Source organism: Hylobates moloch, unplaced genomic scaffold, assembly GCF_009828535.3.
Source record: "Hylobates moloch isolate HMO894 unplaced genomic scaffold, HMol_V3 SCAFFOLD_2, whole genome shotgun sequence".
Taxonomy (NCBI): domain Eukaryota; kingdom Metazoa; phylum Chordata; class Mammalia; order Primates; family Hylobatidae; genus Hylobates; species Hylobates moloch.
In genome coordinates, this window is record NW_026652277.1 from 154,602,069 (window position 1) to 154,625,400 (window position 23,332).

At 40.9% G+C, this 23,332-nt stretch overlaps 1 protein-coding gene across 1 annotated transcript in view; it reads left to right on the forward strand.

Moving 5' to 3' along the window:
• Positions 1 to 2,398: 2,398 nt before the first annotated feature.
• The window catches only part of PEX7 (peroxisomal biogenesis factor 7), a 90,128-nt gene continuing 69,194 nt past the window's right edge, over positions 2,399 to 23,332 (forward strand). Inside the window, exons 1-3 of the mRNA XM_032160014.2 lie at positions 2,399 to 2,605; positions 5,055 to 5,112; positions 6,178 to 6,328. Of these exons, the coding sequence (XP_032015905.1) occupies positions 2,476 to 2,605; positions 5,055 to 5,112; positions 6,178 to 6,328 (339 nt within the window). The 5' untranslated portion in view covers positions 2,399 to 2,475. The remainder of the gene's footprint in view (positions 2,606 to 5,054; positions 5,113 to 6,177; positions 6,329 to 23,332) is intronic.

The following is a 23,332-nucleotide window of genomic DNA, read 5'->3' on the forward strand; positions in this document are numbered from 1 at the left end:
GGTTTCACCATGTTGGCCAGGCTGGTCTCAAACTCTTGACCTCAAGTGTTCTGCCCACCGCCTCCCAAATTGTTGGGATTACAGGCATAAGCCACCATGCCCGGCCCTTCCAGGCAATTCTTAACTCCAATTCTATCCATACCCCTAGCAAACTTGGACTCCACTTGGTAAAGCATGGGTGGAGGAAGGGGTGTGGAGCAAGAGCAGGGGACAAGGAGAATCTAAGGAGCATTTCATGTTCCTTTTCCTTAATTTTCCAGTTCAGCTCCAGTTGTCAAACATTTGTGTAGTCTTTACTATATAGCGGACATTCTTCAAGGTACTGGAGACGTAAACAAATTAGACTTGGATATTACTTCAAGATGCTCAAAATCTAGTGTAAGAGTATGGTTTATTTTTTATGTTTAGTTTATATTTTAGAAAGCTTCACAGGTGGGATGAAATATTTTACAATGCTATAATCATGTATGGTTAGGTAAGGAGCAGGTAATAGCTCAATTTGTGTGTGTGTGTATGTCCAAGGTCACTGTAAATAGTTTACCCTAGCTGGAACCAGCCTTTGTCCCTCCCAGAGATACCACACTGTTTTTAGCTTAGATTGGATAACTCTTTATATACAACTCTTTGCCCAGGTCCTAGCTGCTTCATGTTTGCTTACTTTGAGATTTTATTAACACCTATTTAGCATTTCAATAAACTCCAGAATGTTTCCAGGTTACTTTTTGTAGTATTATGAAAAACACACTGATCATTTAGGCATTGTGTTAGGCTACATTCACTCAACATTTCCTGAATGCTTAAATACCAGGTCCTTGGGATACAACAGCGAACATAACAAGCAAAAATTTCTGCCCTCATGCAGCATACATTCCAGTGACTACATATGATAAAAATCCAAAATAATAGAGGCCACGCTGGTCTGGATCCTCAAGTGACCTGCCTGCCTCGGCCTCCTAGTGTGCTGGGATTACAGGTGTGAGCCACCGCGCCCGGCCTGCAAAAGTCTTTTAACCGGCCTCCCCATCTCCAAACTCTATCCTCCATATTAGTGTTGCAGGACTTTTTAAAATAAAACCTTGGTCATTTAATTTCTCACATTAGAAAACTTCCACTCTTTTTCATTGTTTACAGTAGAAATCCAATTCTCTTAGTATGGTATATAAGACTCTTCATGATCTAGCCCCAGTACAACACTTAGAGTCTCCCCACCCAAAATTTTTTTCACCGTATCCCTTCCATCTGGCCAGGCTGAGTCCTGGCAGCCACGATCCCCTATGGATCATGCTGGTTTAAATCTCCTGGGTTGCTCATGTTATTCCTGCTCCTACAAAGATCTCCATCTTCTTGTCTACTTAAAGAAAACCTACTCATCTGTGTGCAATCACCATAAAGACCATCTCTCTTCTGCAGCCTTTCCTGCAATTCCCATACCTCTGGCACGGACAATCACCTTTTAAAAACACCCCATATATATTTCTCATAGCCTCTACAGTATTTTGATTACACTTAACTAATTACATGACTTCTCTTTTAGTCTTCTTCTCTAATCTCTTGAGGCCGTGGACCATATCCTATTATTTTGAATCCCAAATGCCTAGTACTGTTCTAGGTATATGGTTAAGGTGATCATACGACTTGGTTTGTGCCTGTTGACCTGGCTTAATAATTACACTCTCTTTACTCTCAAAAGTATCTTGGTTTGGCAGATAAATTATATTTGGTCATTCTCCACATAGTACATGCCTGGCAATGAATGAATGAGCGCCAGCATCTGAGCACTTATTACCATACAATATATACATGTATAGTAATACTTTTTAAAAAAGTTGTTTATAATGATGTGCTGCTTTTTTGCTTAGCTTCATTAGAACTGGCCAGCTCCTTTTTCTCACTTGCCAAGCATGGGGAGTTGGTTTGGAGTTGTTTCATCTTTTCCAGTTATAGTGTGAAAGTAGCCCACCAGCCCACCCTCTTATTCCTAAAGACCGCAGTGACTCCACGGACTTAAGTTATCATTGCTTCCAGTTTCCTTGGGCAACGCAGCACGCAATTTTGGACGCGCTGCGTGGTTTCAGAGTCGGCTGTAACTTTTCTCACTCCATAATCATCAGGAAAAGTTCCTGATGCCAGTCTTCCGAACGCTCAATGAAATGAAAACCAGATAGCACCGCAGAGGAGGCTGAGATGCAACGACAAAAGCTGCCGTAATTATTAATCATACCTAACCCTGGATCACTCCCCTGATAGATCTGTATCTTTGCAGCAGGCGCAATTCAGTTTGGTTTCACCCAAAACAAAAATGGTCTCCGTCGGAGTCAACGCCCTTTCCTGTGCGGACCAATCAGAATCTCAAACACAGGGCACGGGGCCTACACTTCCGTCCGGCCTCCGTAGTCTTTCTAACCGCGCCAGTGTGCCTCCGACTCGGAACGGCTTCCGCGGCCGGGGCGGCGAGGGCCGGGGGCGGCGGGCGGGATGAGTGAGGTGTGCGGTGGAGCAGCGCGGACGCTGCGGACGCCGGGACGCCACGGCTACGCCGCCGAGTTCTCCCCGTACCTGCCGGGCCGCCTGGCCTGCGCCACCGCGCAGCACTACGGCATCGCGGGTGAGGCGGGGCCGCGCAGCCGGGGCGGGGGCGCGCAGCCGGGGCCGGGGGGCGGGGGCTGAGGCGGAGGCGGGGGCCAGCCGGGCTCCAGCTCCTCGCGCTCGAGGGAAAGCCCCTCTGAGCGTAGACTGTTCCACGGGTCCACGCCAGGGGGCAGAAGAGGCGCTAGTCGGCGCCTCTCCCTTATTTGCGGAGCGCGAGGAGTTGGTCTGAAGCGGGAGTCGATCTTCTTCCAGTTGTGTGCAAGTGCATATAGGTGTAGCCTAGTAGCCCGTGTCCTTGTTCCTTGAGACCGCGCTGCCTCCGCCACCTGCCACACGCCCAGGCACACGTCCCCGTGGGGAGAGCCGGGGGAGCCTGCGCGGTCCCTCAGATTGGTCCGCTAGGCACAGCAGTACGGGGAAGACGGTCTGAGCCAGAACCGCCCCAGAGCTCATGAGTTGGTCCACAATTCCCAGTCTGCATTCGAGTACTGAGCCACGACCTGCGGGCTGGCCTTCCTAAGGACGATGCTCCTGAATGGACGCCTGGAGTCCCACAGGTGACACCATGAAATATATCAAGTTCAGTTCTCACCTGTAGTTGTCTCACGAGGAATTCACACATTCCCAAGTAGGTGTTACAGACTCCAGTTAATTGTCTCCCATCGCGCCCATTGGCTCGGCCTGTGGTTAAAGCTGCTCAGGAGGCTGAGGCGGGAGGATCGCTTGAGCCCGGGATGTTGAGCTACAGTGAGCTGAGATCACATCACTCTGCCCCAGCCCAGTGAGCTGAGATCATATCACTCCACTCCAGCCTGGATGACAGACTGAGACCCCGTCTTAAAAAAAAAAGAAAAAAGGCGCGGTGCGGTGGTTCACGTCTGTAATCCCAGCACTTTGGGAGGCCGAGATGGGCGGATCACCTGAGTTTGGGAGTTCCAGACCAGCCTGACCAACATGGAGAAACCCCGTCTCTACTGAAAATACAAAATTAGCCGGGCGTGGTGGCGCATGCCTGTAATCCCAGCTACTCGGGAGGCTGAGGCAAGAGAATAGTTTGAACCCAGGAGGCGGAGGTTGCAGTAAGCCGAGATCACACCATTGCACTCCAGCCTGGGCAACAAGAGCAAAACTCCGTCTCAGAAAAAAAAAAAAAAAAAAAAAAAAGAGTCCATCTAGTCCGTGGACTAGATGAAAAGGCCTGGGTTCATTCTCGCTTTTGCCTTAATTCATGTCCTAGCTATTATCCGCACTGAAGCGAGATGCAACAACTCATTTCATAATGTCAGTGGTCTATTGTATTTTTTTGTTTTGTCCTACAGCAGAAAAAAATGTTACTTCTAAAACTCAGAGAAATACTTGATTTGTTTTCATTTTTAGCTCTTAGTGCTTGCACATTCAGATTTACATGGCCCACTAGTTAGATTGAAGACTCACGAGTCTATAATGGTAGTAGTTTTCTTTTTCTTTTTGGAGACGGGGTTTCACCCTGTTGCCTAGGTTGAGTAGAGTGGTGCAATCACGGCTCACCGTAGCCTCAGCCTCCTGGGCTCATATGATCCTCCTGTCTCAACCTCACCAGTAGCTGGGACCACAGGCATGTACCACCACACCTGGCTAATTTTTGATTTTTTATTTTTGTGGAGACAGGGTATCACTATGTTGCCCAGGCTGATCCTGAACTGGGTGCAAGCGATCCTCCTGCCTTGGCCTCCCAAAGTGCTGGGATTACAGGCGTGAGCCACTGTGACTCGCCTGTAATGCTACTTAAAATCTTATGCAAAAACTCTTTAAAAGGAATTGGTATTAAAAAAAAAAATTCAGTCACGTTTAAATAGAAGCGATTTTCCCCGTTGGTCTCTATAAAAGTAAATATAACTTTTAAAATACAATGGCCCTTTGGTAAAATAATTAATCTTTGACAGGTAACATATTAATACTGTTTTCAGCACTTTATTACCACCAGTTGTGTGGTAAATCCCACCAGGTGTCTCCGCATTCATATTTTGCTTTAAAATCCTGTGTGAGATGTGTTTTAGATTTACTGGTGAGGAGTGCAGTCCCTGGGGTCTGTAAGCCAGAGGTTTCTCATCTGTCAGTAGGAACGATAACATCAACTTGGAAGTTTGTGTCGCTGGTGCCTTGTCTGGCTACAGGGTAGGCCCTTAAGTATTTCACCCCCCTGTTAGGTCCATGTCTGGATTCCAATCATAGGTGCAATGGGAAGTTGAATATTTAGTAACTGAAGTACAATATGGAAAAACAGAAATAGAGAACACATTTGGTATTCATGTCCCAAAAACTTTAGGGAGAAATTGATCACCTGACCGTTTGGTATTCAAGGTCCCAAAAACTTTGGGGAAAAATTTGTGGTATTAAAATCAGGTACCAATTACTTGATAACTCGTTGACTTTTGATGTTACCCTGGCAGGTTCAAAGGGATGACCTTGATTTTTTTTCTCTTTAGGCTGTGGAACCCTACTAATATTGGATCCAGATGAAGCTGGGCTAAGGCTTTTTAGAAGGTAAGGGGGCTGGAATTATTAAAGGTATATATTGTTGCTATTAAAGCCTTAATAGAATTAGGTTTTGACTCTGATTAATGTTTTAATATATAGTATAAAAGGAACCTCGGCGTTTGCATAGGATGAAGCTTATTTTTAGCTGGTTGTGGTGGTGCGCACCTGTAGTCCCAGCTATTCCCAAGTCTGAGGCAGAAGAACCACTTGAGGCCAGGAGTTCAAGACCAGCCTCGTGGGCAACATAGGAGGACCCCCTCTCTAAAAGAAATTTTTTTTTTTATGCACAGAGTCTGGCTCTGTCACCCAGGCTGGAGTATAGTGGCGCCATCTTGGCTCACTGCAATTTTTCTGCCTCCTGTGTTCAAGTGATTCTCCTGCCTCAGCCTCCCAAGTAGCTGGGATTATAGGTGCCCACCACCACGCCCGGCTAATTTTTGTATTTTTTAGTAGAGACAGGGTTTCATCATTTTGGCCAGGTTGGTCTCAAATTCCTGACCTCAGGTGATCTGCCCGCCTTGGCCTCCCAAATTGCTGGTATTATATGTGTGAGCCACTGGGCCTGGCCTAAAAATTGTTTTAAAAAAATTAGCTGTGCCCTGGTGGTGCACACCTGTAGTCCTAGCTACTTGGGAGGCTGAGGTGGGAGGATTTCTTGAGTCCAGTTCAAGGCTATAGTGAGCTGTGATTGGGCCACTACACTTCAGCCTGGATGACAGAACAAGACTCTTTCTCTCAAATAAAAAACAAAACAAATCTGAAGCCTGTCTCTTAGTGTCCACTCGTAAATTATAAAATTTAAACATAAAAAAAGTGGAGCAGTATACTGTGTACTATTACATTTTTGGACTATTACATTCCACTGCACTGTTTTTTTAACCTTTCTGAATCTGTTGCCATATTTGTCAAGTACCTACTCTACTTAACTCCCATAGTTGTGCAGATTACATGAGATACATGTGTTAAAATATGTGATAAATTGTAAGAAAAAAACCATAATTTTTTTTTGTTGTTGTGTAGCTGCCTATGTAAGTGTTGTATTTTTTTGTTGTTTGTTTTTTCCTAGTGTAGCTTTGACTGGAATGATGGTTTGTTTGATGTGACTTGGAGTGAGAACAACGAACATGTCCTCATCACCTGTAGTGGCGATGGCTCGCTGCAGCTCTGGGACACTGCCAAAGCTGCAGGGCCACTGCAAGTCTATAAAGAGCACACTCAGGAGGTAGGAGGGGAATCTTTCTGGGCTGATTATTTTTCTTTCTTCGACTTTGGTTGAAATCCATTTGGGGAGGGACACATGGAGAAATATCTTCAGGGGACAAGTTTAAACTTTAGCATTTCTTATACATACTAGATGTCACTTATTATTTGATTATTCAAACATAAAGTACCTCTTGGCCTAAGGAGCTGGGAAAGAAAAGAAAAGGTCAGTCTTCTCATTAGGCAGAAAAAACACCTCCAGCAGTGTACTCTGGCACCATTTCCTCCTGAGAGGCCCATCACTTTCTTTGTGCTCTAAGAATGTGCTTGCCACATGGTGCCTTAAGGTAGAGGTAGGTGGACTTTTCACATAGACATCACAAGATTGCCTTTGGGGCTTCAGTGAGATTCCCGAGGTGTTTCAGAGTATATTGGAGCAAAAGCATAAAATACTGAGTATGAGGCAGAACCCTTACTGAAGGGATTTTATATCTAAATCTGGTTCATGTGTCTAGATTTTGTGTGTGTGTATGTATAGCATAGAAAATAGTTTGGGCTTCAGTTGTACTAACATACATGTGTATTTTCAGTGAACATAAAGACATCCTCTTTTTGTGTTTTTACCTTAAATGTTTTAAGATTTTCCTTAAGGTAGCAGTACATCCTTCAAATGAAAACTAGCTAATCTACTTTCAAATTTTTGTTCACCACAGTGCCTGGCCCTAGAAGGCCCTCAATAAATGCTTATTAGATGCAAGAATATCAGTCTTTTGTGGTAAAGATTAGTTATGTGAAGGGTCCAGATGTTTTATAGCTATAGCTATTGACAATCAAGATTTCTAAGATTGTTACTGAAATAATGAAAAATTTTAGTTTCTATTTTAATTGCGATAGCTATTTGAATAAATGTAGTTGTAAATTACTATGTTTTCAGGGAATTACTGAATATTAAGACAATTTTGGTAAAGGGGAAATTTTAGTTTCAGGATGATCAATGCACGAATCTCTACAGAACAGTATGTCCAAAATTCTGATACTTTTGTGGAACCTGTGTGAATTTGTGTGTGTGTGTGTGTGTGTGTGTGTGTGTGTCAGGGTCTCACTCTGTTGCCCAGGCTAGAGTGCAGTGGTGCCATCCTGGCTTACTGCAACCTCCACCTTCTGGAATGGGCTCAAGCTACTGTCATGTCTTACCCGAGTAGCTGGAATTACAGACGTGCGCCACCATGCCCTGCTAATTTTTGTATTTTAAGTAGAGACAGGTTTCACCATGTTGGCTAGGCTGGTCTTGAACTCCTGGGCTCACATGATCCACCTGCCTTGGCCTCCCAAAGTGCTAGGATTACAGGTGTGAGCCACCGTGCCCAGCCAGTTTTTGTGTGTGTGTTTTTTTGTTGTTGTTGTTGTTGTTTTTTTTGTAGAGATGGAGTTTCGCTATGTTGCCCAGGCTCGTTTTTGTGATGTTTGACATCTTTTTATACCACTTGTATTATAATTAATGTTTTTCTTTTCCTTCTTTCTTTTTAAAAAAAATCTTTCTTTTCAGAAGTTTTTTTTTTTTCCTTTTTCTTAAATCTTTGGTGCCTTTTATTATCTATATAAATTCAAGGATGATAACTAACATCATAAAATAATATAACTAGTTAAGGTAAATTCAATATATTGACTTAATGTTTTTCTTTCAATCAACTAAAGTTGTTGCTTCATTTATCCTAAAACAGTAATATTCATGAAACAATGGGGTCGATGGCTACTTTAGTATGTACATTTATTTGTTTTTAATGTACATTGAGATAAATAAGTAATGAATAAAATAAATGTATGTACCAGTTAAAATAATCTCTGATGTAACTACTGTCTGGGAAATACTGTTCTAGGATGTCCTGGATGGATGCTCACTCAGTCTTTACTTCATCTCAGTGAAAGTAAATTTCACTTTCTCTTGAGATAACTTATTTGACTTTTAGGTTGTTCTGATTATTAAGAAACTGCTTCTTGTAATCCCAGCTCTACCTTCTATAGCAACCAACTGTTGCTTTTAGTGTCTTTCTCTGAAGTGGTAAGACCAAGTCCAGCCCCTCTTGTCCAGGAAACCTCTTGAAAATAGCCATTGTGCTCTCTTCCAGACTGTGCACTTGTCATTTCATTGTCCTGTCCTCAGATGACATGATCTCTACATCTTTCATCCTTCTGATAGCCTCCTTTGATAATCCTGTTTTTCAGCGCCCCTTTCAATATATACCTAATTTATTCCAGAAATGTGATGAAGGGCTAAGCTTTATAAGATTTTACCACCATAGTCTTGAGCCCCTAGTTCTAATATTACCTAAAGTGGCTATACATAGTTCTCAGCCATGTCTTAGTGTTAGGTTACTTTGAGTCTACTAGTAACACACTTACCTCTTTTGTTATTTGAACTGCTATTAAACCGGTTTTACATCATTCTATAATTTTGCAACTGATTTATTGAACCGAAGACACACTTCTGTTTTTTAATTTTTTAAATTTGTTTTGCGTACTGCTATTCTAGTTAGACTTCCTCGTTTTCTTTTCAAATGCAATTTTTGGTAAGCGTTTGTATCAGGATGCCTTGAATGTTAGTGTAATAGAAAACAGTTAAGTGGCTTCAACAGTCAGAGTTTACTGTTTCACACATTTTGCTTGGTTATATGAAAAATAAATGAAGATAACCTTTTTAGGTATTTGTTACAGCAGCACCCCTAATTCTTGCCACCAGTTTCTGCCTCAGTCTGTTCAGGCTGCTATAACAAAGTATTATAGACTGGGTGCCTTATAAAGAACAGAAATTTATTTCTCACTATTCTGGAGGTTGGAAGTCCAAGGTCAGGGTGCCCACATGTTTGGGTTCTGATGAGGGCCCTCTTTCAGGTCAAAGACTACTACTGTCTTTTCATTGTATCTGCAGGTGGTGGAAAGAGAATGAGAGAGGTTTTGGAAATCCCTTTTATAAGGGCACTAATCCCATTCATGAGGGCTCTACATTCATGACCTAATTACCCCCCAGAGGCCCTACCTCCTAATACCATTACATTGGGGGGTTAAGATTTCAACGTGTGAGTTTTGTGGGGACATATTCAGTCCATTGCATATGCCAGATACTCAAAAATACTTAAAAGGATTTAAGCGCAAATGAGAGTTTTAAGGAGCTAGTAAATATTTGTTGAATAAATTAATAAATGAGGCTGAGTGCGGTGAGTCATGCCTATAATCCTAACACTTTGGAAGGTCGAGGTGGGCAGATCACTGAAGGCCAGGAGTTTGGGACCAGCCTGGCCAACGTGGCAAAAACCCCGCCTCTACTAAAAATACAAAAATTAGCTGGGTGTGGTGGTGCACACCTGTAGTCCCAGCTATTTGGTGGCTGAGGCATAAGAATCATTTGAGCCTGGGAGGTGGAGGTTGCAGTGAGCTGAGATCGTGCCACTGCACTCCAGCCTGGACAACAGAGCGAGACTCCGTCTCAAAAAAAAAAAGTTATTAAAAAAAAAGTTGATAATGAACATAGCCAATTTCTGTTTTTGTTTTTTTTGTTTTTTTTTTTTCCCCACCAGTATGTTCAGGGAAGCTATGTTGTGAAATAGAAGAGCAACTAATGGGTCATTTTCTTCTATGGAAGAGAGTATATAATAAAGATGTATAGCATGGTTTTAGTCAATCTTGGATTTGAATCCCAGCTTTGTAAGTTACCTGTTGTGAGACCTTGCATATGTCACATATTTTTCCTAAACTTGAGTGTTTTTATTTGCAAACTAAGTTTATTAGTAGTCTGTATCACAGACCAGCATTGAATAAATATGAGCTAGTATTATTATTTGCTTTTATTCTAATAGGGTTTGAAAAATGTAAAACAAGTTATGTGTCAAGTGGACACATACCACTTGATGGCTATGTGTCCAACAGTCAATTTTCAAGTTGTCAGATGAAGCAAAAAAGAGAAATCCAAGATTTAGATATATCTTAGGCTTTGAGGAATGAAGGTCTTGGTGAAATGAAAAGAAAGAAAAACATGGACTTATCTATGTGAATGGTTGCTAAACCTAGCATCGAAGTAGGAATCAAATTCTTCTGTCTGTTGTTTAACTGGTGTCTGCAGAGGTCATTATGTCTTTTGAGTCCCATAAAATGCCTTTGGCTTTGCTTATTCTAATGCTGCTGAATATATAATAAAAATTTTTAAAAGTTCAGTGAGAATAGAAAAATAAGAGTGAATTGACAATTTTATTTCACTGCTTTCTGACTTAAAACACTGTGCTACTGAGAGTGAGTTAAAGTGACTTTAAAAAGTCACATTTATATGACATAAATCAATGTAATATATTTCTAATTTTCAAACTAATGAGTTTGCTTATCACAATTTAAAAATGAGTTAAAATTTGTTCTCATTGTCAAATAACAAGGTTTATCAATTCGCTGAATTTTTATAACATATTTGATCCATTGAGGTTTTTGAGCATTGCTTATAAAAACTTATTTTTGACCTAAGTATGCAACTATTAGTATTCTGTTATGGAGGAAATGTATTTGCTTATACATTTTAAGAGTTAAAATCTTGTTTACTTTAAAAAATGAATCAATTATTTCCTTTTTGATAATGATACAAGCTGAGAAGTCAATAATGATAGGTATTGTATTAGTCTGTTTTCACATTGTTATAAAGAAATACCTGAGAGTGGGTAATTTATAAAGGAAAGAGGTTTAATTGACTCACAGTTCCACATGACTGGGGAGTCCTCAGGAAACTTAAAATTATGGCAGAAGGTGAAGGGGAAGCAGATAACCTTCTTCACAAGTCGGCAGGAGAGAGAGAAAGAGAGAGAGAAAGCAGGGGAAACTACCACTTTTAAAGCCATCAGATCTTTTGAGAGCTCCCTCACTATCACAAGAATAGCATGGGGGAAACTGCCCCTGTGATCTGATCACTTCCTACCAGGTTCCTCCCTGGACACGTGGGGATTACAATTCAAGATGAGATTTGGGTGGGGATACAAAGCCAAACCATATCATTCCACTCCTAGACCCTCTCAAATCTCATGTCTTTTTCACATTTCAAAACCAATCATGACTTTCCAACAGTCCCCCAAAGTCTTAATTTATTCCAGCATTAACCCAAAAGTCCAAGTCCAAAGTCTCATCTGAGACAAGGCAAGTCCCTTTTGCCTATGAGCCTATAAAGTCAAAAACAAGTTAGTTACTTCTAAGATACAATGGGGCTATAGGCATTAGCTAAGTGTTTCAAATGGGAGAAATTGGCCAAAACAAAGGGGCCACAGGCTCCATGCAAGTCTGAAACCCAGCAGTGCAGTTACTAAATCTTAAAGCTCTGAAATGATTTCCTTTGACGCCATATCTCACATCCAAGGGGTAGGCTCCCATGGCCTTGGGCAGCTCTACCCTTGTAGCTCTGAAAGGTGCAGTCCTCATGTCTGCTTTCACTGGCTGGCTTGAGTGCCTGTGGCTTTTCCAGCTGTACAATACAAGCTGTCAGTGAATCTACCTTTCTGGGGCCTGGGGGACAGTGGCTCTCTCCTCACAGCTCCAGTAGGCAGTGCCCCAGTGGGGACTCTGTGTGGGGGCTTCAACCCCACATTTTCCTTCTGTACTGCCCTAGCAAAGGTTCTCCATGAGGGCTCCTCCCCTGCAGCAGACTTCTGCCTGGACATTCAGGTGTTTCCATACATCCTCTGAAATCTAGGTGGAGGTTAAACTCTTGTCTTCTAAACTCTTCTTGTTTCCTGTGCACCCACAGACCCAACACCACATGGAAGCTGCCAAGGTTTAGGGCTTGCACCCTCGGAAGCAATGCCTCGAGCTGTACCTTGGCTCCTTTTAGCCATGGCTGGAGCTAGAGCAGCTGGATGCAGGGCACCATGTCTTGAGGCTGCACAGAGCAGCAGGGCCACTCAGGCCCACAGAACCATTTTTCCCTCCTAGGCCGCTGGGCCTGTGATGGGAGGGGCTGCTGCAAAGATCGCTGACATGCCCTGGATACATTTTTCCCATTGTTTTGGCTATTAATATTTGGCTCCTTGTTACTTATGCAAATTTCTGCAGCAGGTTTGAATTTCCCCCCAGGAAATAGGTTTTTCTTTTCTACCTTATGGTTAGGCTGCAAATTTTCTAAACTTTTATGCTCTGCTTCCCTTTTAAATATAAGTTCCAAATTCAAATAATCTCTTCATGAATGCATGTGACTATACACTTTTAGAAACAACCGGGTCACTTCTTGAATGCTTTGGTGCTTAGAAATCTCTTTCATCAGACACTCTAAATCATCTCTCAAATTCAAACTTCCATGGATCTCTAGGGCAGGGGCAAAATGCCACCAGTCTCTTTGCTAAAGCATCACATGAATGACCTTTACTCCAGTTCCCAATAAGTTCCTCATCTCTATTTGAGACCACCTCAGCCTGAATTTCATTGTTCATATCACTATTAGCATTTTGTTCAGAACCATTCAAGAAGTCTTTAAGGAGTTTCAAACTTTCCCACATCTTCCTGTCTTCTTCTGAGCCCTCAGACTCTTCCAGCCTTTGCCCGTTACCCAGTTCCAAAGTTGCTTTTACATTTTCAGATTATCTTTATAGCAGTACCTTACTATCCTGGTACCAATTCTCTATATTAGTCCTTTTTCACTCTGCTATAAAGAAATACCTGAGGCTGGGTAATTTATAAAGGAAAGAGGCTTAATTGACTCACGGTTCTGCATGACTGGGGAGGCCTTAGGAAACTTACAATCATGGTGGAAGCAGACACCTTCTTCAGAAGGTGGCAGGAGAGAGAGAGCAGAGAGAGAGCAAGGGAAACTGCCACTTTTAAAAGCATCAGATCACATGAAAACTCACGATCACTAGAACAGCATGGGGGAAACTGCACCCATGATCCAGTCACCTCCCACCAGGTCCCTCTCTCGACACGTGGGAATTACAATTCAAGATGAGATCCATATCAGGTGCCAATAAAAAATATTAATGCAGAATGACAACCAGTCCTGCATTTAAAACTAGTGTGTTTTCTTCAGAAATGCATTTATGTTTAAAACTACACAACAGATTTATCAACTGAAGGCATTTTTTTCTTTGCATCCTGTTTCTTTTTTAAAAATTGAGGAAATAGTTGGACTTGATATATTTCTGTTTGCATATTTAGTCATGCCCAACCATTCATTTTGGAGTAGGTTACTGCAGTAAGATTTATTACAATTTATAATAGCCATTTAAAGCTTTTCCCTGTAAAGATTGTGATTGTACAGAAAAATGGTTTCTATTAGATGTCACTTGAATCAATTCTCCCTTTTTGGATTTTACTGCCATTAGGATGTGATATGTCATCACTTTTCAATTCTCATGTTTTAAAAGCATTTACCTTCTTTTGGCTTTGTTTTATATTTTAAAGTTTAGACTTGTATTAAAAAAGGCAGACCTGTCTCTACTTGTAGCACATATTATGTGCCAGACATGTGCCAGTCATTGAAGATGCAGGTATAAATAAGACTTATGTGCCGTTCTCTGGTTGTAGTTTGGGACATGCAAACAAACCATTTAGGGTCCCATGTAAATTAAAACAACAACAACAACAACAAAAAAGCAACCATTCAGTACAACATGATAGATGTTGAAAAGAGGTATCTAGAAGGTAGACAGAGAGGAGAACCAGGGACTGCCACAGAAGAGGTGCTATTTGACCTGAGTCTTGGGCAGTTAGTAGTTTTTAGTAGTTTGCTAGGCAGCCCTAAGGGAAAGGGACATTTTTTGTTTTGTTTTTATCTTGAGATGGAGTCTCACTCTGTTGCCCAGGCAGAGTGCAGTGGCACAAACTCAGTTCACTGCAACCTCTGACTCCTGAGGCAAGCAATCCTCTGGCCTCCTGAGCTCGAGCAACCCTCCTGCCTCAGCCTCCTGAGTAGCTGGGACTATAGGCACATGCCACCATGCCTGGCTAATTTTTGAATTTTTTGTAGAGATGGGGTTTCTCCATGTTGCCCAGGCTGGTCTCGAACACCTGGGCTCAAGCAATCCACTTGCCTTGGCCTCCCAAAGTCCTGGGATTATAGGCATGAGCCACCACACCCAACTGAAAAGGACATTTCTGATGGAGAAGAGCCTCTACAAAAGTTAGATTTGTGAAGGAACGTGGCATGTCCACACAACCAGATGTCCTTTGATGTGCCTGGAGCATAGAGTGTGTGTACTAGGAGATGGTGTAATGGAGGTGGGTAAAGATCATATCCTGATGGGCCTTGAATACCTGGATGGTGGGGGTTGGACTTTATGCTTTGAAAATTCAGGAGAAAGATGGATTGTATAGATTTTGGGCCACGCACTGTGGGCAGAAAACAGGACATACATGGATAGGTAAGTATTACCCATTTTCTACTTAATCTACTTCTTCAAGTATTAGCTGTTAGGTAGGACTAGACTACAGTTCAGGCATTTGGAATTTTAATATTTAACATTAAAAAGGTGTGCAAAGGCTTGTCTTAACTCTGTAGCTTTTTGTTTTTTGTTTTTTTTTTTTTGAGGTGGAGTTTCACTCTTGTTGCCCATGCTGGAGTGCAATGGTGTGATCTTGGCCCACCGCAACCTCTGCCTCCCAGGTTCAAGTGATTCTCCTGCCTCACTCTCCCAAGTATCTGGGCTAACAGGCATGACTAATTTTGTATTTTTAGTAGAGATGGGGTTTCACCATGTTGGTCAGGCTGGTCTGGAACTCCTGACCTGAGGTGTTCTGCCCGCCTCAGCCTCCCAAAGTGTTGGGATTACAGGCTTGAGCCACTGTCCCTAGCCTTAAGTCTGTGGTTCTTAAACTTTGCAACAGATTAGCATCACTTTGGGAGCTTGTAAAAATCTTTTTTTTTTTCTTTTTTTTTTTGAGACAAAGTCTTCCTCTCTTGCCCAGGCTGGAGTGCAGTGGCATGTTCTCAGCTCACTGCAACTTCTGCCTCCTGGGTTCAAGTGATTCTCCTGCCTCAGCCTCATGAGTAGCTCGGATTATAGGCGTGTGCCACCATGTTTGGCTGATTTTTGTATTTTCAGTAGAGACAGGATTTCACCATGTTGGCCAGGCTGGTCTCAAACTCCTGACCTTGTGATCGCCTGACTCGTCCTCCCAAAGTGCTAGGATTGCAGGCGTGAGCCACTGCGTCCAGCCAGGAGCTTTAAAATATCTTCATGCCCAGGTCACAGAGTCTGGGGCTGGAGCCAGACATCAGTATTATTTAAAGATTCCCAGATGATTTCAATGTGCAGCATTGTTTGGAAGCCACTGCCTTGACTTGGTAAGCATTCAGTTCTAATGACCTTGATGCGTGTGTTATCTAATAATTTGGAGATTGCAATATTCAAAATGTAGATTTAAAAAATCTTTAATAAAAGGAGCGATTTGATTTACCTTGCAAAATCATTATTCCCAACCCATTATCTAACCTCAAAGTTTCTAAAATTTTTTAAAGAAGAGAAAATGATGGAAACTATAATAGAATATGTTCAGATAGAGAAGGACTTTCAAGCATGACTACTGCTACTATATCTGTAGTCTCTCTCATACACACAGTGTAGGTGTCAACACTATGCATGTCTCTGAAGTGAGTTAGTGAGTGAATTGTAGATAGAAATTAAAATCCCCATCTCTGATTGTAGAATCTATTAAAAAGCATATGTAGGAGAATTATGCAATCTTATTTGAGAACTTATATGAAACTAGAAATTATGTTTTGTTTTGCTGCAAGCTAATATGAAGTGAAATTATTGGCAGAGCTATGTGAATATATGTAAAATTTGTTTTACATAAAGAGAGGAATAGAAGCATATATATTTATAGCTGTTATATATTATAAATATATATAGTATATATACGTTTCAAAAAGAAACAATGGAAACATTATTCAAAAACTAATAAAAATGGTTACCTTGAAAGGGGGGTAAGGTAGAAAGCAGGGGAAAGGGGACCAGAATGGAAATAAGATTTCTTCAAATATAACTTGTATTATAGTTTTGACCTTGGAACCATTGAAATGTTTTATGTAATTAAGAATCCCAATATATTAATAAGTTGGAAAGAAAAAGCAATTGCTAAAAATTGAAAGCACTTGAATCTAAAGATCTATCAAATTGGTGCCATAACTAGGTATTGAAAATAATTATTCAAGTGACTTTAAAAACCCAGCATTGTGATTATACATTCTTAATAAGATCAGTCTAATAAACAAAAATAATTAGGCCTGGGCATAGTGGTTCACGCCTGTAATCCCAGCACTTTGGGAGATCAAGGCGAGTGGGTCACTTGAGGCCAGGAGTTCAAGACCAGCCTGGCCAACATGGTGAAACCCCATCTCAACTAAAAATACAAAAATTAGCCGGGTGTGGTGGTGAACATCTGTAATCTCAGCTACTTAGGAGGCTGAGGCAGGAGAATGGCTTGAACCCGGGAGGCAGAGGTTGCAGTGAGTGAAATCATGCCACTGCACTCCAGCCTGGGCAACAGAGTGAGACTCTTGTCACAAGAAACAAAAACAAACAAAGAATTGGAAAGAAATTTGAAACTGCATTCAAAAAAATTAACATTGTTACTTTGAAACTTATATGTACATTGCAGGATAAGGCATATCAGTAATTATGTCATTAGAAACTGAAAGTTTTGGCCGGGCTTACGCCTATAATCCCAGCACTTTGGGAGGCTGAGGTGGGCGGATCACAAGGTCAGGAGATTGAGACCATCCTGGCTAACACTGTGAAACCCTGTCTCTACTAAAAATATAAAAAAAAATTAGCCGGGTATGGTGGCAGCCTCTGTAATTCTAGCTGCTCAGGAGGCTGAGGCGGGAGAATGGCGTGAACCTGGGAGGTGGAGCTTGCAGTGCGCCGAGATCGCACCACTGCACTCCAGCCTGGGCGACAGAGTGAGACTCTGTCTCAAAAAAAACAAAAAAAAAAAAGAAAAAGAAATTGAAAGTTTTAAAGTAAGAGAAAAGCGTTATGAGAATAGAGAAGTAGAAGCGATCTTAAAGTTGAATAGGGAATAGTCATATAAACTTGTGATTTATTTTTCTCTGTCTAAAAAAAGTACATATTTCTTAGTTTTTTGCACAGTAAAGATTTAGAAGCAGTGACAACTGAGTAGTAGTGAATATTGTTAGTGCCCTGAGTATGGCCTCTAAATACTGTTTGCCACTAACAGGAATAGTGTCTTTGGAGAAGTCATTTATTCCAGAGCTGGGCAGGAATTCAAGACATCTTCTTGTGTCAGAAAGCAGGAAAGCTATGAAAGGCCACTGGAGACATATCAAAGGTTTAGAATGTACAACTTGAAGGGACCCTCATTGCCAAAGATGAGACTATTGGAACAACCAAAAGAATGAAAGCAATAAATTTAAACACCACACACACACACACACACACACACACGTGTATTTTCAGTCCTTATGTGGAGATGGAGTTGTGATTAGGAAAAATGTAGTCACCATTGAAGATTATTAGGACATCCAGCTCATTATTCTGAAAATTGATAAACAAAAGTAAAGAATCAAGGCATTTACCTTCCCTTTCTTGTATGAGTTTTATTGTGGTATTTTAAAATAGTTGATAAGAAAAGTTCTTTATAACAGAGTTCTAGCTAATAAATGCAGAAGGAATAACAGAAAATCACTATTTAGTAGTCCCTAATGAAATAATGACTAGGCAGGGATCATGTGGGTGATCTAAAACCATTAGTTTAAGATTGAAACATTCTCTGAACAATCTTAGGATCACTAAAAGTGGGTCAACCAGAAATTATATGCCTCCTAATATAATTGGAAGCTAAAAAAAATGAACTGAATCTGATTAAGCCTCCAGACCTAACTTCTAATTTAAAGGAAATTGGAAGGGTAGAGAAAAAAGTTAATTTTCACCATGAGGAAACATTTGGGATAATCCAGAAGGCAAGACATTCTACAAGACCAATAACTTGGTTTCTTCAACAAATAAATGTTATGGGATGTGGGGCAGAAAGAGCAAGGTGTCGGGAGGAGGACTGTCCTAGCTTAGAGGATACTTAAGAGACATAACAGCTAAGTGTAAAATGTGGGTCTTGTTTGGGTACTGATTCAAATAAGCCGACAGTAAAAGAAACATTTTTGGGACAGTCAGGGAAATATGAATAAGGACTGAGTGTTAAATGGTATTAAGTAGCAATTGTTAATCTTGTTGGGGGTGAAATTGGCCTGTGCTTATGTAAAAAAAGATAAACCAGCCTTACCTGCTGAAGTATTTAGGAGTAAAAGGTCTGATGTTAAAATACTCCAGCAGTCAGTCATTCAGTCAATAATGGGACAGATGAAACATGATGGGCAACATGTTGATCATTATGGAAGGTGTGTAATGGGTGCCTGGGGGTTTATTATACTATTCTCTCTACTTTTATGCATGTTTTAAAATTTCCATAATGAACAAAATTTGAAAATTTAAGTTTCAGGGCTGGGTGTGGTGGCTGGTGCATGTAATTCCAGCACTTTGGAAGGCCTAGGCAGGGGGATTACCTGAGCCCATGATTTAGAGACCAGCCTGGGTAACATGGTAAAACCCTGTCTCTACAAAAAATTAAAAAATTAGCTGGTGTTGTGTGCACCTGTGGTCCCAGCTACTCGGGGGGCTGAGGTAGGAGGATCAATTGAGCCCAGAAGGTGGAGGCTGCAGTGAGCTGTGCTCATTCGTGACACTGCACTCCAGCCTGGATAACAGAGTGAGACCCTGTCTCAAAAGAGAAAAAAAGGGAAAATTTAAGTTTCACCTTAAAAGAAATATATAGCCCTTTCTAATCACTCGGTAATTAAAAGTCAGTGACCCTTTCCTTTGTATTCATACAGATAATAATAAAAATTCTGGACATAGTTTTTTATTTGACAATTTTTAATTAAGTAGACCAACTTAAAAAGGGCAATGCTTTACAGTAGATTAAAGATGAGCTCTTTGGGAATTGGTTTCAGTAATAAAATTTGTCCTCTCAAACTGGTTTTGATGAGGTTCAGATTTCATAAAGCAGCTCAAAACATTGTGCAGTGGGTTTTTTTCTTTTTCCATTTTCCTGGTTAATTTTCTTCACCACTGCCAAGAGTAATTTCATCAGATAGGCCTCTAGAGGACCCTGCTCTTAAAGCATAAAGTCAGGCACTGCATAGCTCTCTTCCTTTTTATATTTAATTTGACCATTTGCCATGCCCACTATTTGAGTGGGAGTGGACGGGGAGGTTGGGAATAAGGAAGAGATGGAAGAGGAGACTAATAGAAGATGTGCTTTCCATTCAGATTTGTTTCTCTTTTCCTTCATTCATTCCAGAAACTTTTATTAACTCTACTATGTGCAAGATACTGTTCCCAGGCTAGCTGGGAAGACAAACACCTTAGGCATGCCCTTGCCCTCCTGGGGTCCTTGCCCTGTCTGGGGAGGCAGGCTTCTGGTTGTCTAATGTCTAATGTGGTAAGCACTGTGAATCTATGCAGTGTTATGGGAAGGGAGGATTTGTCTGGGGAAGGGGAGAGAGGGCATCCTTTGGTCTAAAGGGGAAGTTGGAATGAATTATTCAAGTGGAGAGGCCAGGGTAGTAGTGTTAGAGGCAAAGGAAAGAGCATGCTTGACCGGAAAGGATAGATCCTGTGTGCTTAGAGCTGTCAGCGTTTTGGCCATTGTGCCAAGATCAGTGGAAAGACATTGCAGATTTTAAAAATCAATGAAATATTTTATACATTATAAAATACATGTAAGATGTAAAAATGATATATTGAACACACATATTCACCATCTAGCTTAAGAAATGAAACATTACCTATACCATTAGCATCCCCTGCTTACCCTTTCTAGTCTTATCCTTCCTCTCTCTGCTTTTTTTTCTTCCTCCCTTCTTCCCAGGAGTAACCACTAGCCTGAATTTTCTATTTATATATTTTTTGCTTTTCTTTCTATTTTTACTACATATGTATGCATCCCTAAGTCATGCATAGTTTTGCATGATTTTGACCTTTGAGTAATAAGAATCAACATGGATGAATCTCACATAATGTTGAGCGAAGATGCTAAGTTGTAGGAGCTACATATAGTGTGAAACCATTGAAAGGCTTTGCACAGGGGAGTGACATTTAATTTGTATTTTCTAAAGATTACTTTTTATGCAGTGTGGTTAATGGATTGGAGGTAAACAAAAATGGATGGGGAGAGCAGTTAGAAGGATGTTATAATCTAAGTGGTAACTTACGGTTGATGGTTGTAACCTCTTAAGAGAAATCATAGACAAATTCTTAGCCATAGCCCTTTAGGATCTTATCCCTCCCAGCTATTCAGCCTTGCTCTTCCCTGAATCTGGCAAGCTTGTTCCCTGTTCAAGGTCTTTCCCTGTTCTCTGTAACCTCATGAATAGTCATAAGGTCTCACCTGCTGCATCACACTGTAAGTGTGTGGAGGCAGTGGAGTCTGAGCTGATGATGCTAGTATTTACTTAGTAGTTCTCTGTACCTAGCTAGCAGTGATTCAGGTTGTAAAGAAAAATTTAATTGGTTAAATTATTTTAACCAACGTTTGAGTGCCTATTTTACTGTGATGAACATAGATGTACAAGATGTTTTGCTCATTAGGAGTCTCCAAAATCTAGCAGGTATGTGAGTTATGTAACATTCTTTTTACTAAATAAAATATGGTAAATGCTGAGTTAGAAGTAGGTGTGAGCTGCTGTTGAAGGCAGCATATGACTCATTGAAGGGCTTATCAGGGGAGGCTTATTTCATAAGGGATGTAATGGGCCGTGTCTTGATGGATAAATGGAAATTCACAAGTGGACAGGGGTTTTAAGATCTGTGTATAGGTAATTCATGAAAACACAATGGAATCAATCTGGGCTCAAATGTAGCTCCAGTAAAGGGTGATATCAGCAGGGGTAGAGCTTTAGTTCCTTGATATCATGGCTTAAGGTAGCCAAGAAGTTCTGATTCGACAGTGCCCTCAAGTAGCATGCTGTACAGATAGCCTCGCATTGCGATTAAGAGTGGACTCTGCAATTAGGCTGCCCAGGTTCAGATTTCATATCTGCACCTTACTAGCTTTGGGACTCTGGACAAGTTACTTAACCTCTCTGGGCCTTGACATAGTATCTACTTCATATAAATGAAGATTAAATGAAATAAAATACATAAAGTGCTTATGAACAGGATCTGACACTCAGAGTGTTCAATAAAGGTTTGCTATTTTTGTTTTTGACTGTTTACATCAGCCTAGAGCAGGGGTTGGCAAACTACGTCATGTGGGCCAGGACCAAATCTGGCCTGCAGTTAGATTTACAAATAAAGTTTTTTGGAATCAAGCCATGCCCATTCATTCAGTATTGACTATGGCTGCTTGGTGTGTGCTATAAGAGCTGAGTTTAGTAGTTGTGACAGTGACCAAATAGCCTATAAAATCTAAAGTATTTACCATATGTCCCTTTATAGAAGAAATGTACCTTTTTTGAAGAAACTTACCGTTTACTATATGGTCCTTTGTAGGAGAAATTTAGAGGATAAAATCAAACTCTTTAGCTCTCAAGATCTTCAGTGATTGCTTCCAAACCAGCCTTTTTTCTATCCGTAACTAACAGATGGTCACAGCAGCTCTTTGGTTTTCACTGGCCCTTCTGTTCCTTTCATAGCTGCTGTCTGTTGCTGGATTGTGCTTCCTTTAGTGTTGCAACTACTCTTCTGTCTTTTGCGTGAATATGGGCAGAGGCAGGGCCAGGACTAGGGTAGGATGTGTGAGGCACTCACTCTAGGTACACAACTTAAGGGGGCCCCAAAAAACTTGATAATCAAGATAATTTATTAATGTTTTTAAAAATAAAAATTAATGCAAAAAACCCATTATGAACAAAATATCAATATTTTACTTTTTTGAGGCTTAATATTTTATTAAGCTTTTTTCCAGGTTTATTATGATTGGCAAATAAAAATTTGTAGGCTGGGCATGGTGGCTCATGCCTGTAATCCTAGCACTTTGGGAGGCTGAGGCGGTAGGACTGCTTGAGCCTAGGAGTTTGAGACCAGCCTGGGGAACATGGTGAGACACTGTCTCTACAAAACTAAGAAAAAAATTAGCTGGGTGTGGTGGCACGCAAGCGTGACTCCAGCTACTTAGGAGGCTGAGGTGTGGGAGGACCGCTTGAGCCCAGGAGGTCATGGCTGCAGTGAGCTGAGATTGTGCCACTGCACTCCAGCCTGGGCGACTGCACAAGACCCTGTTTTTGGGGGAAAAAAAAAAAATCTAAGTTGTACAGCTTAGTGTTTTGATCTAAATATATCTTGAGTAATGATTCCTACAGTCAAGCTAATTAACATATCCATCACTTGAATGGTTACCATTTTCTTGTGTGTGAGATAAGAACATTTCAGATCTACTCTCAGCAAATTTCAAGTATTCAGTAATACATTATTATTTATAATAGTTACCATGGTGTACACTGAATCTCTAGAAATTATTCATCCTATAACTAAAAGTTTGTATCCTTTGACCAACATATCCCCGTTTCCCCCACCCCCAGCCCCTGGCAAACACTATTCTACCGTATGTTTCTCTAAGTTTGACTTTTTTAGATTCCACCTATAAGTGACAGGATCAGTATTACTGATGTTTTTTTTCCTCAGCCTCCAACATGGCTCAACATAATACTGGGCAGCAGAGAGAAAGTAACCCACATGTAAGCAGCTTAAGCCCAGATACTCATACTTCCTAAATATATGTGGGAGAGAGTAATAAGATTCAAAGTAACCTGCTGGCTGATCACCAATGTGGTATACCAATGGCATATACTCAGGTCCTTGTCAGGACTAATTTCATAAAGTATAATTATGCACATATTTTGTTGAACTTAGTTTACAGGAGTGATTTGTGTATAATCTGTTGTATAAAATGAAAGAATGAAAACATTTCCAAAAGTTTTCAAATGTTTCATTTGAAATGGTTTACTGAGAGCAGTGAAGCATATACTTTAGAATAGCAGCATTGGATAACTAAAACT